This window comes from Mesoplodon mirus, assembly GCF_964341445.2.
Source record: "Mesoplodon mirus genome assembly, chromosome: 3".
NCBI lineage: Eukaryota > Metazoa > Chordata > Mammalia > Artiodactyla > Ziphiidae > Mesoplodon > Mesoplodon mirus.
Genome location: NC_138978.1, coordinates 15,248,800 through 15,266,088, shown reverse-complemented (window position 1 = coordinate 15,266,088; position 17,289 = coordinate 15,248,800). Strand labels below are relative to the sequence as shown.

At 46.3% G+C, this 17,289-nt stretch overlaps 1 protein-coding gene across 2 annotated transcripts in view; it reads right to left on the bottom strand.

Moving 5' to 3' along the window:
• The window catches only part of SPEN (spen family transcriptional repressor), a 96,181-nt gene extending 80,743 nt beyond the window's left edge, over nt 1-15,438 (bottom strand). The window contains exon 1 of one of the 2 annotated variants that reach the window (XM_082615832.1): nt 14,884-15,438. Coding sequence is in view for 1 of the 2 variants with exons in the window: in XM_082615831.1 (XP_082471957.1) it covers nt 4,795-4,877 (83 nt within the window). In the remaining variant the exon portion in view is untranslated. Of the gene's footprint in view, nt 1-4,794; nt 5,226-14,883 lie in introns of those variants that run through there. The other variant, XM_082615831.1, reaches the window with a different exon arrangement.
• Nucleotides 15,439-17,289: the final 1,851 nt, after the last annotated feature.

Here is a 17,289-nt window from a genome sequence, read left to right as displayed (position 1 = left end):
CAACATTCAGGAGCACAATGTGAATGAATATACATACTCAAGGTATTTTTCAGCCTACAGTGTTTACTCTAAATACTGTGACTAGTTAAATACAGCTCAAACACTAGGGAGTCTTAAAAGTAAAAGCAAAAAAATATATAGTCCCCAACTGGAATATGCTAGTTTTCATGAAATATTTCAATTTTTTTTAATTTAGGCAAAATTTCAAACTAAGAGGAAAATGAGACTTGGAAGAATATTTGGAAAAACTTCCACATTACCACTATCTCTATAACTTCTATACAAGTCTTTCCAAACCATTGGTGCATACAGGATTAAAGATGTCTCCTAAATCAAGCCCGAAATCTCTTCATAAGCATACCAAACAATACAACGCCTGAGCAATCAAGAGTCCACAAGAAAGGTAGTTGGGAAAAGGTGCCCTCTACACAAGTCAAACACCATCATTCTTCTTGGCACTGAGCCCTATGTTTTCCTCCAATCTGCCAGAAGCATTCTAACTCAGGAAATAAAATACATCGCAAGTATTCTGTATTAGTTTCTAATGCTATTTCTCAAGATAAGTATAAAATTATTTTACTTTACTTTTTTTTAGGTTCAAAAAGCCTGTCATGGAAATAGGTATTCAAAATTATAACATTCAAAAACAGAGGTGTTTCTTCAAAGAAACTGGCTCAGCTCAAAAGAATAAACCATGTAGCAGTGATGCGGGCTAGGGAGTCAAATTTGTTTAAGTCTAAACGTATCTCTAGTTATAGGAGTATGTAAGGACAAGGAAACTTTACCACAATACTTTATATTGTGTCCCAGAAATAAACCAAATTCATGTAACATAACATATATTCCAGCTATTTAAACTCAGGAAAACCATTATGATTGGACATGTAAAGTTAGCAAAATGAGGGAGAAGATATGCGGATATATGTATATGTATAGCTGATTCACTTTGTTATAAAGCAGAAACTAACACAGCATTGTAAAGCAATTATACTCCAATAAAGAGGTTAAAAAAAAGTGACTCAAGATAAAATAAAGTTAACAAAACAAAACACTTTTAAATGAGTTTCATTCTTTGACAAAATTTTTACATGAGCTGCTACCTTGCTCAACCTCTGCGTAATCTTTAACTTATTCTCTAGAACTGGAGAATGGATGGGAAGAACCTGAATATGTGATTTACTTCAAACCTGAAAATAAGATACAGAGACTTTTATGTCCTTTAAAGGGTTCTATTCATTTGCTCATTCTAATTCAGGGAGTCGCCTTTGCACACACCTCTCTCCCTCTAACAACTAAGACAGCAACCAATTGTTGTATAACTCCTCCCTTCCCCCTTCAATCCAGCTAACATACCATACAAAGGAAAGGACTTTCTCTATTGTGCAAATTCAGTCCCTGCAATGGATCTTTGTTAACTAAATCTGATTCAGAAATACTCATTTAATTCTTTTCAATCAGCATATTGAATGCTGTTAAAATCATGAGCACAATAAATTATTCTTATTGCAAGAAGGTAAAGCCAAATTTTGAAAATGTTCTGATTACATTTTAAAGGTTTGCTCTTTCTTTGCCACAGAGGGAAAAAAAGCCAAATCAGCAACCTTCCCTCAACCTATTTTCTACCAAAAACATTGATCAAAATATAAATAAAAGAATTGGCTCTGACCCTCCCCCATCCCAAATGCCTCTTAAACTGCCCTGCTCCCAAAGCTGCCTCATCTAATCATTTTTTAAATCCAAATACTTACTACAAAAGCCTAATCACCGTTACGAGAACATTCATTTTGAAAACATTTTATGTAATGTATTCCCAGTGTACACCTCTTAATCCTGTAAAACAGTTATTAATGTTGAAATCAGCTAGGGAAAACAGTAAAAGTAGGCACTTTAACCTCAGTTTTAGTATAGGTATTGCATGGTTTTTCTCATTATGATTTCTAGAAGACATCAGAATTGAATGTTCTTAAATTTTCTTGCAGAACTCTCATTCTGGTACAAGCACCGTTTTATCCCTTTCACTTTAATTATTCACATTTAGTTTTCCTCCCGGTAGCAACCACACACTTTACAAAACATTTTCTACAATAAGGATAAAAGACCTTGAATTTCTCCAAACAAAGTCCATTTAGCTTCACAGCTGGGTCAGCAAGAACATTTCTTGTACCCGTTTTAAGGATACACAAGAAGCCAGAAACAGAGATTACCTGTTAGGGGGTGGAGATGGGAAGGGGAGAGTGGGAACTGGAATTCCCAGGGTCGGGGTAAAGAGCAGATTTTTCTCTGTAAACCTTTTAACACTCTTTAAACCCACTAAGAATGCACTATCTACCCAAAGAACTAAGCAAACTTGTTTAAAATTTTCAAAAGTCGCTTTTAAAATAAAGGAATTTCAGGGACACTAGGTCTACTTAGTTTTAAGATAATCTTATCAATAGCACCTGCTTTTGCTCTGCAATAGGTAACACACTCCTTTAAATGCAGTCGTGAGCAATGTGCCAGCTAAGCCCTCTTTAATACAGCAACGTTCCTCCAGACCGCCGCTTTCCAAGGCAGCTCGCATCCTCTGCCCGCTCCTCCCTCTGTGCATTCTGAGATCTGCTCTGCTGATTCCCACTTAAAGTGGGTCCTGGCCGCCATTTTAGAAAGTCATTCACACAAGCCGGCCGGCAGCACCATCCACTTAAAAAACCTTCCAAAACTCCCTCGGACGATTTCCTCTTTCTTCTCTAACCCCTCATCTTGCAGAGGGGTCAAACTCCCCGCGATAGGCATACAGTGGCTCTAGAATCTGCATAATGCGAAATGACACGTCTGGCCACATGATACTGAGGGGGCAAAGCAAATGCTGCAATGCACGTGTTTGCACGTCGGTGCATACGAATTTCCCAGGCAGACACCTACAGAGAAGGTCCACAAGGAGATAAAAGTGAGCACACCTAAGTGGCTTTTCCAGTCCAATAATCTGCACCTAAATGATTTTTCCACCGAAACACTGAAGATATGGTGCCTCCATATGGGGTAAGGGGTGGAGCAGCGCCACGGAGAGTTCCCATCTGTTTCCCCACTGAGCCCGAGATCTCCCCTTTGTCACAGGGGACAGAGGCGAGTTTTTGCTCCTGCCTTCCCGCTGCCTGATTTCTCAGCAAAACGTAGTAAACACCGGGAGTCCCTGGAAGCGCGCCTCCCCCAGTCCTGCCGAGGACAGCTTTAGTGGGTTATGAACGGCCTCACTATTCCAGGCTCCCTTTCACACGCGGACACGCGCAGACGCGCGCTCCAGCGGTGAAGATTTAATACCCCAGTAACAGCAACCACCAACAGAATCAATGATCCTCCATTTGAAAGAGCGGAGCTCCGCTGCCTCTGCTTCCATTTCCTTATGCAAGCTGCTCAAGAGCAAGCGACGCAATCTATTTTTCCCATGGTGACTCACTAATAAGGGCGCTCCATAATTTCCCCTTCACTCACTAGATACTAAGAGGAATTTAGAGTATACCAAACTTAAAACCTTCCGAAGTCTTTAATATCGCAAGAAACAGTAATTTTCGAGGACAATCACATATCTGCTACAGTCCTTCTCAATTTACACCAGTGTAAGTAAACCGTCATTTTCAGTATTTCACATGGAGGGCTCTATCAGCTATGACCCACATAGATTTCACAAAACAAAAACAAACGGTAAAAGCTACTAAATAAGTAAAATGTATCAAGAACATTCATTCCTACTACGCCATGAACAACAAAAAATATTCTGGGAAGAACCTTTTTAAAAGCTACATCTTTTTTTAAAAGAGCTACATCTTCTAATCTGAAAAGGCATGCATTTTTTTTAACCACTGATTTAGGAATTCTGGGTGGGAGGGAAACACCATCCTTTTAAAAGAAGGCTCTGCAGTGTTAACGCCGGCGCGGCCGCAGCAGCGGAGATTCCCGAGGCTGGGAGCACAGCTTGGTGGGGACTCTGCTACATGAGGTGGCTCCTCCTCTGCGAGCACTCGGTCCCCACCATCCTCCTCATCCAGGGACCCCAGAGCGCTGAAGGGAGGAAGGCGAAAAGAGCCGAAACAGACGCACCAACTTATTTTCAGACACCACCCTCCACCCAACCCCACATAAACAAGGGGAAGAAACCAAAACATTTGCGTTTGCCATTTCCATTTAGTTTCTAGGTCTGTGAACATTCCGTGAGACGTCCCTAGAATCCAGCAGGGTCTTCCCAGTTCCGAGATATCCCTACGATACCTACCAAGACTTTTGTTTTTGTATAACCTTTCCTTTCCCCACAAAACCCTCTCTAGGTCAGACATGTCCACGCGTCCGCAGGGCGAGGAGCGCGAGTTGCTGCGGGACTCTGGAGTTGGCCGGGCCGGGGGCTGTCGGGGCGCGGTAGGGGTTAGGGTCCCGGCCCGGCGGCGGCTCCGTTCCGCCGCATCTGCCGGGCCGGCGGGGGCGGCTGCTCGGAGCCGGGGCAGCGGCGCGCTAGGACGCGACCCCACCGCCGGCTGGCCAGCCTGAGGGCACCCTCCCGGCGCCGGCTTCGCGGAGGCAGAGCGACAGCCGCCTCCTTATTGGGAACGGAGAGGGCGGCAGCCGGGCCCGCTCCGCCGAGGCCCGAGGCCCAACGCCGCGACACGGGCCGAGCAGCGGCCAGGCAGCCGCGCGCCCCCCGCACCCGTCTGTGGGTCTGGCCCGGGTCTCCTCACCAGTTCCGCGCACGGGGAGGGGCCGGCAACGAGCCGGAGGGGGCAGCGGCGCCCGAGGAGAGAGCGCGGCCCCGGGCCTCATGTCACTCACCGTTTGAAATGCTCGATGATCTTCTCTTCCCGCACATTCTCCGGTAAGTTGCCCACCCAGAGGTGCCTGGTTTCCCGGACCATGCTGGGCGGTGTGCCGGCGACCGCTCGTGCTGGTTCCCCCTCGCCGGCTTCGTACGAGCCCGTCAGCGCCGGGAGGCGGGCGCCGAGGCGGCGGCGGCGGCGGCTGCGGCGGTGGCGTCGGCAGCGGCGGCGGCTCCTCCGGCTCCCCCCCGTGCAGAGACCATCCCTCTCCCCCAGGTTCTGACTCTCGGGCCTCGCAGCTCAGCTCTGCCGCCACCACACACCCGAAGCCGACCCCCGCGCTCCGGCGGCGCATGCGCCCGGGAGGCGGCGGGAGGGGGAGCGGGTAGGAGGGGCGAGCGAGACCCGGGCGGCAGCGACTACGACGGAGCTGGCGCTGTGGCAGCCGGACGCTTCCCACCGGCGCGCGCGACCCGCCTCCCTCACCGCGGGCGCGCGCGCAGCCGCCCGACAGCCCGCCGAGGCTGAGACGCCGAGTTCCTCCCAGCCGATGCGCAGGCGCGCGGGGGAGGGAGGAACGCAGGGCCAGGAAGGAACGCTCGCGCGCTCGGTCCCGGTGCGCAGGCGCGCAGCACTCTGGTAGGGCGGGCGCCGTGTCAGGCCTCGGGCGCTGCGCTTGCAGAGGCAGGCATAGCCTCCAGCCCCTCGAGTAGGGGTCCCAGGCACTGGCCTGGGGGAATAAAAGAGAGAAAGGGGGTTGGTATTCACAGCGCTGCGTGTCAAAGCGGCTGCCAAGGCTTCTCTCCTAGGAGAAGCCAGGACCTCTTCCCCTGCTCATCTTTGGCCAGCTTCTGGCGTTTCCGGGCACTTAGAGCCGCGCCTGCTTGGGAAAGTGTCAGAACAAGGCCGCCCTTCTCACGGCCCAGCAAAGCTGTGACGGCTTCAGAAACCCATCCCTCCCAAGAATCATTAGCTTGTAACATTAAGCAACTTTATTTTATATAGAATCTTGCGAAACCGTTTGCACGTTCTCTTTGCTGATCGTTATGGCATACCAGGAATAGAACTGAATGAAGCGAGACGGTTACATGTCTGATGGTGTTCCCCTCAGAGGATTTGCTATATAATTTAATATCTAAGCCAAGGAGGGGATTAGAACTCCAGCCTTTCCAGGCCTAAAAGCTTTTAAATTTTAAAGCCTACAGTTCAACATTTTAGTTTACAGAACCCCGGGGAAAACCCATAAAATTAAGGCAACAGTACTGAGTCCAGAAAAATGGAATTTTTTAGAACAGTCAGCAACTCAGCTTTCTTTTACATTTTCTATCTACAGAAATAAAATATCACAGGTGTAGTGCTTTAGGTACAGACCAGATTTTAAATATTCGATCTCATTCACTTTCTCCATAAATATTGATACAAACCAACTTATCATCAAACTGTGCTCTTTTGAATTGGAAAATATGGTCACCATAGTAAATAGCACTAATATATGGGGTCACCTGTGCATAAATTGTTTCTTTAATTCCACAAATGGTAAAGCTCCAAGTAGTTTTTTTGTTTGCCATATAGTTTAACATAAGCTTCTTAATGATGTGTCAGAGAGTCGCATCAACTCTTTTTGTATTTGGTTTAATAGTCTATATACTAAAACTTGATCTCAGCAGGTCTGCTCAACTGAGATCGTCTCTCTTCCTCTCTCAGGATGTTAGAAGGCTAAGCAAGCCCCTGTGTTACTTACACAGTTACAACAATTACAGAACAGCTCAGGTAATAACCTTACCATCCATTGAAATAATTTTTGGAATTTTGACAAGTTACTTCTAAAAATTCTAAATTCTGAGCCAGGTAATTTAATTTTTTTCTATGCTATTTTTCTGGCTTATGTTTACATTTTCTATCTCAACACACTTTTTTGTGGGGGGGGGGGGTGGCCAGTATCAGGCAGAAACAGAAAGAGGTGGTTTAGAAAAGTTAGAAAAAGCACCACCACAATAATGGCACTCATTCATAATTCAGTTAAGGCCTTTAATGCCACCATAGAGGTTGACCTTGTCTTCATGCAAATCAGTCATTAAATGATATGGAAATTTTTGTTCTTGAAAATAGTATGGAATTGATTCCTCAGTAAAAGTGAAAGCAAATCAACCTACATTCAGATGTAGGATTAGCCATTTACATTTGCCACAACTATCACATAAGGAGTGTAAGGCCAGTACACTGTTACCTAAAGTCATGAACTTCACAGTTCTGTATATGTGGCTGCAGTTAGTGTTGAACCGATAGGCATTTTTCCACAAAGCATAAATTTCAATATTAGCAACCACAATTTGAAATACATTTAAAAATATTATGTAAATTACTCATTTAAAACCTGATAGGCGGGGCTTCCCTGGGGGCGCAGTGGTTAAGAATCCACCTGCCAAAGCAGGGGACACGGATTCGAGCCCTCATCCGGGAAGATCCCACATGCCGCGGACCAACTAAGCCCTTGCACCACAACTACTGAGCCTGTGCTCTAGAGCCCTCAAGCCACAACTACTGAGCCCATGAGCCACAACTACTGAAGCCCACACACCTAGAGCCCGTGCTCAACAAGAGAAGCCACCGCAATGAGAAGCCTGCGCACCACAACAAAGAGTAGGCCCCTGCTCTGAGAAAGCCCGTGCACAGCAACGAAGACCCAATGCAGCCAAGAATAAATAAATAAGTTTTTAAAAATAAATAAAGAGTCAAAAATTCCAGTTCCAATTTTGTCACTGGCTATACGGCCTAGGTAAAGTCAATTAAATCCTCAAAGTCTCAATACCCTTATCTGCAAAATGAGGATAAAAATATCTGTTTTCTCTACCTGGTAAGGTTGCTAGAAGTATCAAATGAGATAATATATGTAAAAGTATTTGGAAGTAACACAGCATAAAAATATCATGAATACTATTAAGTTGACTGCTAATTTCATATGAATATCAAAAGTAAGCATCAGTTGAAGTTAAAAACATACCATGATCAATTTATAACATTTTCAGGATTATAGCCAGGTCTTATAATCAAATCAACATGCAGTGATTGCATATCAAGTACGAAGTTCCTTGCACTCTTTTGCTGACTTTTTCTGTTGCAAAACTCTTAATAACAACAAAACTGATAAGTACATGCCCTTTGCACAGCCCCAAATCAAGTGTTGGGTTTTCTCAGTGCTTTCATGTTTATTGGCAATGTATCAGGAAACACTGGGAAAGCTTTTCTTTGTTTCTGTCCTTGTTACAAATATTTACAAATTTTTTTCATAAGCATTTATTTTTGTATGTTTTCAATAGAAATACAACCCACTCTTATTCTGATTTTTAAAATTTAGTTTAACAATTAATAATTGACGCTCACTGAAAATGATCAAAAAGTAGGGTGTGATCTCCTCTCTCTTCTATGATAAATGGATGGTGAAGTGAATTTCCCCATTTGAGTGTGAAAGATCATTCAGAAAGGTGACATTAAAGCAGAGGCATTTGCAAAGTGGAATTAAAACAGATGTGTTGGGCTTCCCTGGTGGCGCAGTGGTTGAGAGTCCACCTGCCAATGCAGGGGACACCGGTTCGTGCCCCGGTCCAGGAAGATCCCACATGCCTCGGAGCGGCTGGGCCCGTGAGCCATGGCCGCTGAGCCTGCGCGTCCGGAGCCTGTGCTCCGCAATGGGAGAGGCCACAACAGTGAGAGGATCACATACCGCAAAAAAAAAAAAAAAAACCAGATGTGTTTTTAATCAGGTCTTATTTCACACTGTGAAGAGCACCTGTATTTAGCATGCTAGATGTGCTCAAAGAGTTCAGTCATGCATAATGGAAGCCCAGTTGGGGAAAGCATCTGAGCCTCAAACTCAGGCTCTGAATGCTAACCTAGCCAACAGAGCAGATAAATTACTATCACCATTTAAACAGGAGAACAGAATAGTTACCAGATATTTAACTAAAATTTTGTTATCAATCGAGTTCCACACTATTAAAATTGCACTGTTTCATGAGAAAACATATATTTAAAATATAAACACTGTTCCTAAAGGCATCATATAAAAATATATTAACTAGCTCTAGGGCCTCCCTGGTGGCGCAGTGGTTGAGAGTCCGCCTGCCGATGCAGGGGATACGGGTTCGTGCCCCGGTCTGGGAGGATCCCATATGCCGCGGAGCGGCTGGGCCCGTGAGCCATGGCCGCTGGGCCTGCGCATCCGGAGCCTGTGCTCCGCAACGGGAGAGGCCACAACAGTGAGAGGCCCGCATACCGCAAAAAGAAAAAAAAAAAAAGAAAAAAAAAAATATATATATTAACTAGCTCTAAAATGATCAAAGACCCAACCACATGAGAACTTGTCAATATTAACAAACTCCTATTATTAGAATCAGGGTTTGTTTTTTGCTTTTTCCGAAACAGTAGAAAATAAAACAGACAACGCTAATATATTATTGTCAGAGTGTTTGACATCTTGCTAGTTCTGAGGGTCAACTAGTGAAAAAGACAGACCAGTCTATTAACGGATTTATTTTGATATAGCAGGCTCACTGTAGTGAAATTAGGCATACATAAATGATCAAAACGCCAATCAGTTGAATAGTATTAGCTAGCTAGTCCTTCTCGAAATAATTCTTTCAGCATAATACTTCATAATCTACTTTACTGTTCAATTCTCTAAGAAAGCTAAATAATTTATTCCACATTGTTTTTGGTTTTCCAGAAATGAATATAATGGCTGATATTTTCCTTTTTAAAAAATCAATTTTTATATTTCTACCATTTCCTTGGAAAGTTGCTAAAGGTAACTTTCTTCCTTCTATGAGGAAATACTGCTAATATACCTAATATTTATTTTTTTAACTTGCTATTTTATATTGGAGTATAACCGATTAACAGTGTTGTGATAAGGACTACCCTGGTGGAGCAGTGGTTAAGAATCCACCCGCCAGTGCAGGAGACACGGGTTCGAGCCCTGGTCCAGGAAGATCCCACATGCTGCAGAACAACTAAGCCCGTGCACCACAACTACTGAGCCTGTGCTCTGGAGCCCGCGAGCCACAACTACTGAAGCCCATGCACCTAGAGCCTGTGCTTCGCAACAAGAGAAGCCACCACAGTGAGAAGCCCGCGCACCGCAACAAAGTGTAGCCCCTGCTCACCAGGACTAGAGAAAGCCGGCGTGAAGCAAGGAAGACCCAACACAGCCAAATAAATAAATAAATAAATAATTTTAACTAACTAACTAAATAAATAAATAACAATGTTGTGATAGTTTCACGTACATAGCAAAGGGACTCAGCCATACATATACATGTATCCATTCTCCCTCAAACTCCCCTCCCATCCAGGCTGCCACAAAACTTTGATCAGAGTTCCCTGTGCTATACAGTAGATTATACCTAATAGTTAGAATTGTGAATACAATTTACTAATGTTTATGGCACTGAATAAAAGATAGACTGGAAGGATACTTGCAAATATTAATAATGGTAGTGCCTATGTGGTAGAATTCAATTTTTTTAAGTTCTTATTCATCTATATTTTCTAAACTTTTATTTGGTTAACATATATTGCTCTTATAATTAGAAAGTTACAGTAAAATGAGCTGGAAGTCAGCATCGGGGTTACTTTAGTTTAGGGCTCCTCTGAAATGCTGATACTTCACTACATTAAATCAACATATTTATGTTAACAGATCCCACATGAACAAAACGTTATTATTCTCTATGTTAATTCAGAGAGTTCATTCAACCTTTTAAAAGTCTACTACTAATCCTCATGTGAGAAAAAACTTAACCTCTTCATTACAAATGATATACAATAGCAAAAACACCCCAGGTCTAAGAGACTGTCACTTAAACATCAGGAAGTCAGCAGAATACACATAATGCAAATCAAGGCTAGTATTTAATTCAGAGAAGACTATGAAAGTGCACTTGATGGAATCTCAAAAACAATAATACCAAATAAAATATATTTAGTAACTTATTACATGTGTCTTGACATTTTCAGACTTCGGGTGTTAAGCTCCCCTACTGCTCCTCTGAAAGCCTTGCTCTAGTTTGAAGTAGAGAATTCAAAACATCATGAACTTGTTCCAAATATATTTTAAAACTGTTTCTGGGCTTCCCTGGTGGTGCAGTGGTTAAGAATCTGCCTGCCATGCAGGGGACACGGGTTTGAGCCCTGGTCCGGGAAGATCCTATGTGCCGCAGAGCAACTAAGCCTGTGCACCACAACTACTGAGCCTGCTCTCTAGAGCCTGCGAGCCACAACTACTGAGCCTCAGTGCCACGTCTACTGAAGCCCATGCGCCTAGAGCCCATGCTCTGCAACAAGAGAAGCCACCCAATGAGAAGACTGGGCACTGTAACGAAGAGTAGCCCCGGCTCGCCACAACTAGAGAAAGCCCGCGCGCAGCAACAAAGACCCAACGCAGGCAAAAATATAAATAAATAAATAAATTTATTTGTGAAAAAACCTGTTTCCATTTTAATTAAATTATTTCGATTTAATAGTAATGCCCTTTATTTATTTATTTTTGGCTGCGTTGGGTCTTCCTTGCTGCGCGCGGGATTTCTCTAGTTTCAGCGAGCGGGGGCTACTCTTCATTGCAGTGAATGAGTGGCTTCTCTTATTGCAGAGCACGGACTCTAGGCACACGGGCTTCAGTAGTTGTGGCATGTGGGCTCAGTAGTTGTGGCTCACAGGCTCTAGAGCGCAGGCTCAGTAGTTGTGGCACACAGGCTTACTTGCTCCGAGGCATGTGGGATCTTCCCGGACTAGGGCTCGAACCCGTGTCCCCTGCATTGGTAGGCGGATTCTTAACCACTGTGCCACCAAGGAAGTCCCAGTAATGCTTCTTTAAATCACGTAACTGCTTCAATATTTTGCTATTAATCTTCAGGATGGTAATGACTGCTAATTTTACATAATATTCCATAATTAGACACTTGAAACCTTTGGCTTAAAATAAAACCACATTCTGTTTAAAGGCTAGGTAGGACATGATGCATTTCTGAGTTAAATGCTGGAATTATTTTTAAATGTATATTTAAAAGTTAAATTTCAGTATTTTGATAAAGGAGGTAATAGAATTTTTTCAGGCTATATACTACAAAAGTCCTAGGAACCATCCCTTACAGTTTTATTTGGAAAATTCTTTGGCTGAGAAGCATTCCCCTCAAGATAACTCTCTTATTTATTTATTTATTTATTTTTGGCTGCGTTGGATTTTCGTTGCTGCGCCCGGGCTTTCTCTAGTTGCGTTGAGTTGGGGCCACTCTTCGTTGCAGTGCGCGGGCTTCTCATTGCAGTGGCTTCTCTTGTGAAACACGGGCTCTAGGCGCGCGGGCTTCAGTTAGCTGTGGCACGCAGACTCAGCTTCTCCGCGGCATGTGGGATCTTCCCAGACAGGGCTCGAACCCGTGTCCCCTGCTTTGGCAGGAGGATTCTTAACCATTGCGCCACGGAGGAAGTCCCAAGATAACTCTCTTTGATGATAGGAGATTAACTTAAAATGTTTTTTCTAAGAAAACAGAACCAGCAAGAGTCACAACTAAAGATTTCACTGTATACTGTTAGCTGGTGGGAGGGGCGCGGTGAGACAACTAATAAAAGGGGTTTGTGTTTTGCCCACCCCCACAAGATAATTTAAACACACACCCAAGCCTAAACCCTTTACTTAAAAAACATTCACCCGGGGCTTCCCTGGTGGCGCAGTGGTTGAGAGTCCGCCTGCCGATGCAGGGGACGCGGGTTCGTGCCCCGGTCCGGGAAGATCCCACATGCCGCAGAGCGACTGGGCCCGTGGGCCGTGGCCGCTGAGCCTGCGCGTCCGGAGCCTGTGCTCCGCAACGGGAGAGGCCACAACAGTGAGAGGCCCGCGTACAGGAAAAAAAATAAATAAAAAAGATAGTGCTTCTTAGCCCCAGCGAGCCTATTTAAAAAAAAATTCACCCGGAAAAGTGGCTTTAAATTAGGTTACTTTTGTTCTCCATAGTTTTCAATTTAAATACATTGTTTCCCTCGAGATCAGTTTCCCAAGATTCTAATTATTAGATAGCACATAAGAACTTTGATTTTATGCCTATCTAAAATTGCAAAACGTACATACTCAAATTTTTCTTCCCCTTTTTAAGTAGCGTTATCCTTATTGTAGGAAGTTTGTCTTTAAATACTCTCATTAACCATAATTTGTTAAGGCAGAATCTCTAACAGAAGTTCTACAAACTCAAGGGACTCTTGATCTGGTCATTTCCAAGCCTCAAATGACAGTATAGCCTTGTTAGCAGGGGTAGAATTCTATTGCTTGCTAGAACTTCAAGGGCCCCGAGATAGCTGAGAGTTCCTGCTAGTAATCTGGCACCAACTCAAAATTCCCACCAGGAAGAAAGATCTCCCTGAGGTAGGACCCACTGAGTGGCTCCGCCCATAGCGATGACCTGGACTGACCTCGGGCTCGGCGTGGTCAATGGCTCCCTAGCACCTGTGGGCGAGTTAGCAGGTGCTCACAACGATAAAATGCCAAATTGCAACCGCCACGTCAGTCTTTTGGAGCCCCGAAAGGTGCCTTTTTCGCAAACAAGCTCCCTCTTTTAAACCTTACATCTCTGAGGCTTTGAAGGTACGTTACACGGCTAACGAATATAGGAAGACAATTACTCCACTGGGGAAACGAAGGTACTTCAAAAGGAAGAGTGGCAAGGAAACAAAGCTCAGACTGGAAAAGTGGCAAGCCTCCATGCCCTGCCAAGACGACCTTACTTAACCTTCTGGATTTCAAAAACAGGGTTGGGTGGAAGTGGATTACATGGCAAGGTAAAGAGCTTGGTGGGGGGGGGGGGCCGGTTAAGAACCTACAACTCTGGCAGTAATTTCCATCACACTCCTAAAGGAAGAGAAACGGAGAACAAAACAATAGGCACCTTAAGAGAGTAAATGCGGTTACTATGGTTACCACGCTCCAAGCTCAATTCTGCAAATGGAGACAGAGCGGTACGCCAAGGCCCTTTCTTTGTCTGTATCCTTACACGGAGGACCAACCCAGCAGCCAGCCCCGCCAGCCCGAGCAGAGGCTGGCGTCGAGGACCAAGGGCAGCGTACCAAATAAAGAACACCTTTATTTTGGCTCAGTAAGCAAGAACTGCAGGCAGTTCCTGATGGAAGCCAGCGCGGCCATCACCCAGTCCTTCGGCCAGGGCTGTTTCCCCCACTTGGGAGAAAGCTCCAACACACTCCAGTCACCGATTCCAGTCTGGGGTCCTGGCACAGGCAGGAGTGGAAGGGGGCCAACGAGACACGGTGCAACCTTAGCCCTGAGACACAAAGGGAAGGCCAATCTCCAGGAAACCCGCGGGACGTAATTAATAACCCCTCAAGAGGCTACAGTTTCCGCGAGGGGAAATAGAGGACACAGTGAGTAGGGCACAACCGAAGTGTTCAGACGCACCTCACCATCAAAGACACTACCACAAGCTGCGCGGAAAAATCGCGGCCAAGACAACCCAGTGCGCAGGCGCGCGGAGCAGCGACTCCGGAGCCTTGGGCCTGCCCCTCCCCCACTACTCTCAAAAGGCCAGGGGAGTTGGCTCAACGCGCTTGCGCAACGACGGAACGTTGGGGGAGGGGAGAAAAACCTATTCCCTTCATTGTGAGAGAACCGCCCCGCCCCGCAAGGCGAGCGCGCGCGCGCACACCTGCGACTCTCACACTCGTACACTCGGGCGTTGAGCTAGCCGCCTAGGGCATCGCGCATGCTCTGGGAGGAAGGTGGTGTCGGAGCCTACGGCTTTTTGCTGAGTTTCCCTGAGAAGTTTCTGGAAAGACGGAGCTCGGGGGAAGCTGGGGGATGGGGAGCGCAGGGAAGCGAGCGTTTGAGAGAAAGAAAAGCGAAAAATCCAAAGCACACCGCCACCACCCTGCCTCCATCAAGCCACGACCAAGGCAAAGCCCAAGCCCACCGAGACCCTTACGCCAGGGGAAATAGCATGGGGACCACAGCAGCCGCTCCTTCCTGTACCTGTGCCCAGCCCCCGAGGCCCCTCACCACAGGGAGAAGGGAGAGGGCAGGGGGGAACGATGAAAAACCTAAAATGCTCACTGGGTGTTTGCGTGGTGGAGGGAAAGCCGACATCCGCGCTCTGGAGCTGCCCGCGCACGATGGGCCACCAGCGGCTCTTCGCTGCGCTCTCGGGTGTGGGCTCAGTGCGTTGGGGTTCGACGTGACTGCTGAAGGAGTGGTCTGGGGCTTTGGCCCCTGGTTCCTTAGTTCCCCCTCATTTGGGGGCCTCTTTGATCACCCCTTTCCTCTCTTTGGTGACCTGGAGCTAAAGTTGCGAGTGTGGAGACCCTAGGAAAGGTTGCTCCCTCCCCGCGCCCGGCCCGAGGGGCGTTCTGGGCGGGCAAGGGTCGCCCGGCAGGTGTGCCACGCTCAGTTCTTTCCAGTTTGTACCCCCTTAAGTAAGAGCCTCCTGAAGAGGGGCCCGTTTGGAAGAGCAGAGGCAGTCCAGGCGTAAAGCCGCTGCGTCGTTTGGACTCGAGGCGGGGTGGCGGACCGTGCTGCCCGGCGGGGCGCCGCGGGGAGGCCGTGGTGTCTCCGTGGGGCTAGGGAGGCACGCCGAGGCCCCCGACTGCCATCAGGAGAAAGCTCGGCCTGGCACTGCTGCGCTGTGGGGGAGGGGTCCGCGGCGCCTTTCATTTCTCCGCCTGGGCCCGCTCGGGCTGCCATTTTGTGGTGTGGCCGCCATTTCGCGCAGCCGCAGGGGCGGGGGCGGAGGGGCGGGGCCGGCGAACACGCGCGGGCTGCCTCCGGCAGCGGAGGCGGGCGAATTCCCTTTGTTCTTCGCCTCTGGGCTCGGGGCTCGGCTCGAGCAGTGCTGCGACCCGCCCCGGACACGCGCCGGGTGCGCGCGGCGTGTGAACCTCTGGAAAGCTCCGAGAGCCGTGCACGGAGGAGTCCCGAATTCTTCCTGCTCTCTAAGCCCTTGAAAAGTGGGACTGCTCACCCCCACCCTTGCAATGTGAAAGGGATCGATTTTACAAGGCAGCGCTCCGAACTGGAGCGTGGGAAGCTGTAATTTCACCCTGAGAGTGAAGGCGTTTTCTGCAGCCCTGTGCTGCCGGGGGTACTAAGCCCGCTGGAATGCCGTGCTTTGAATCACAGTGGCGTTCCGCAAATAGAAGTTAAAACTGCGGAGCTGGGAGACCCAACAAAGGTGCTAAACGCCAGTGTAACCGAGAGGTTGGTCTCTTTAAAAATAAAATAAAATAAAATAGTGTCTTTGGAGGGCTGTCAGCTGCAGGAGAAACGAGACGTTGCTTTTCATTGGCTGGCTGTGAAGCACGCACTGCGCAACTATTTTCAGATCAGGTTTTATAGCCTATTATTTATATCTGAGCTATAAACTGGAACAATAGATTGGAATGTCTTATTTCTGTCTATTGAGAATATCTTCCATTTAACTTCTTTTTAAAATCCTTTGTGAGTATGTGAATAACAAATGGACTCAATAAAATCTCCGTTCTGTGCCTTCCAGTATCATTTGAAATCCTGAAAGAGCTATTTTCCTGATTTCAAGGGACATATTTAAATATGAATCTTGGCATTGTTAATCTTAACTTTGCGACTCGAATCAACAAAGCCAGGAAATTCAACAGTAATGCTGCTGAATTTGTCTTCTAGACTTGCTTTGTGTACAAGGTATTTTTGTTTAACTTTTTTTTTTTTTTCCACAGTAGCCTGAGTTCATAATTTAGCCAGGCTTTTCTGGCTCAAGTTTTTTGGTGTCACAGCTACAGTAGGTTTTTCTTTCTTCTTCTTCTTACTACGTTTAATTATAGGCGGTTATCTGCTTCAGTAATAGGGGGGTTAAGCTATAATGATAGGATGGAAATGTAAAAAATATATTTGTTGTTGAAGGAACAGATCAGGATTTGATGGCTTCCAGATGAAAGAAGTGTCTGAGGAGTGGATGTTAGATTCCAAATTTTATTTCAGTTCCAGTATGACTAAAAGCACTGCACAGAGTTTTGATTTTTTATACCCAAGATTTCTATAAAGCAGAATACTGTACATTCTTTTCGTTGTGAGAGTTTATGAAACATTTTTTTTCTTTTTTAAATTTAATTTTTATTTTATATTGGGGTATAGTTGGTTTACTGAAATGTATATTTTTTTATTTATTTACTTATTTATTTTTGGCTGTGCTGGGTCTTCGTTGCTGCACACGGGCTTTTTCTAGTTGCAGCGAGCGGGGGCTAGTCTTCGTTGTGGTGCGCAGGCTTCTCATTGCGGTGGCTTCTCGTTGTGGTGCACGGGCTCTAGGCACGCAGGCTTCAGTACTTGTGGCACGTGGGCTCAGTAGTTGTGGCTCCCGGGCTCTAGAGCGCAGGCTCAGTAGTTGTGGCGCACAGGCTTACTTGCTCCGGGGCATGTGGGATCTTCTCGGACCAGGGCTTGAACCCGTGTCCCCTGCATTGGCAGGCGGATTCTTAACCACTGCGCCAC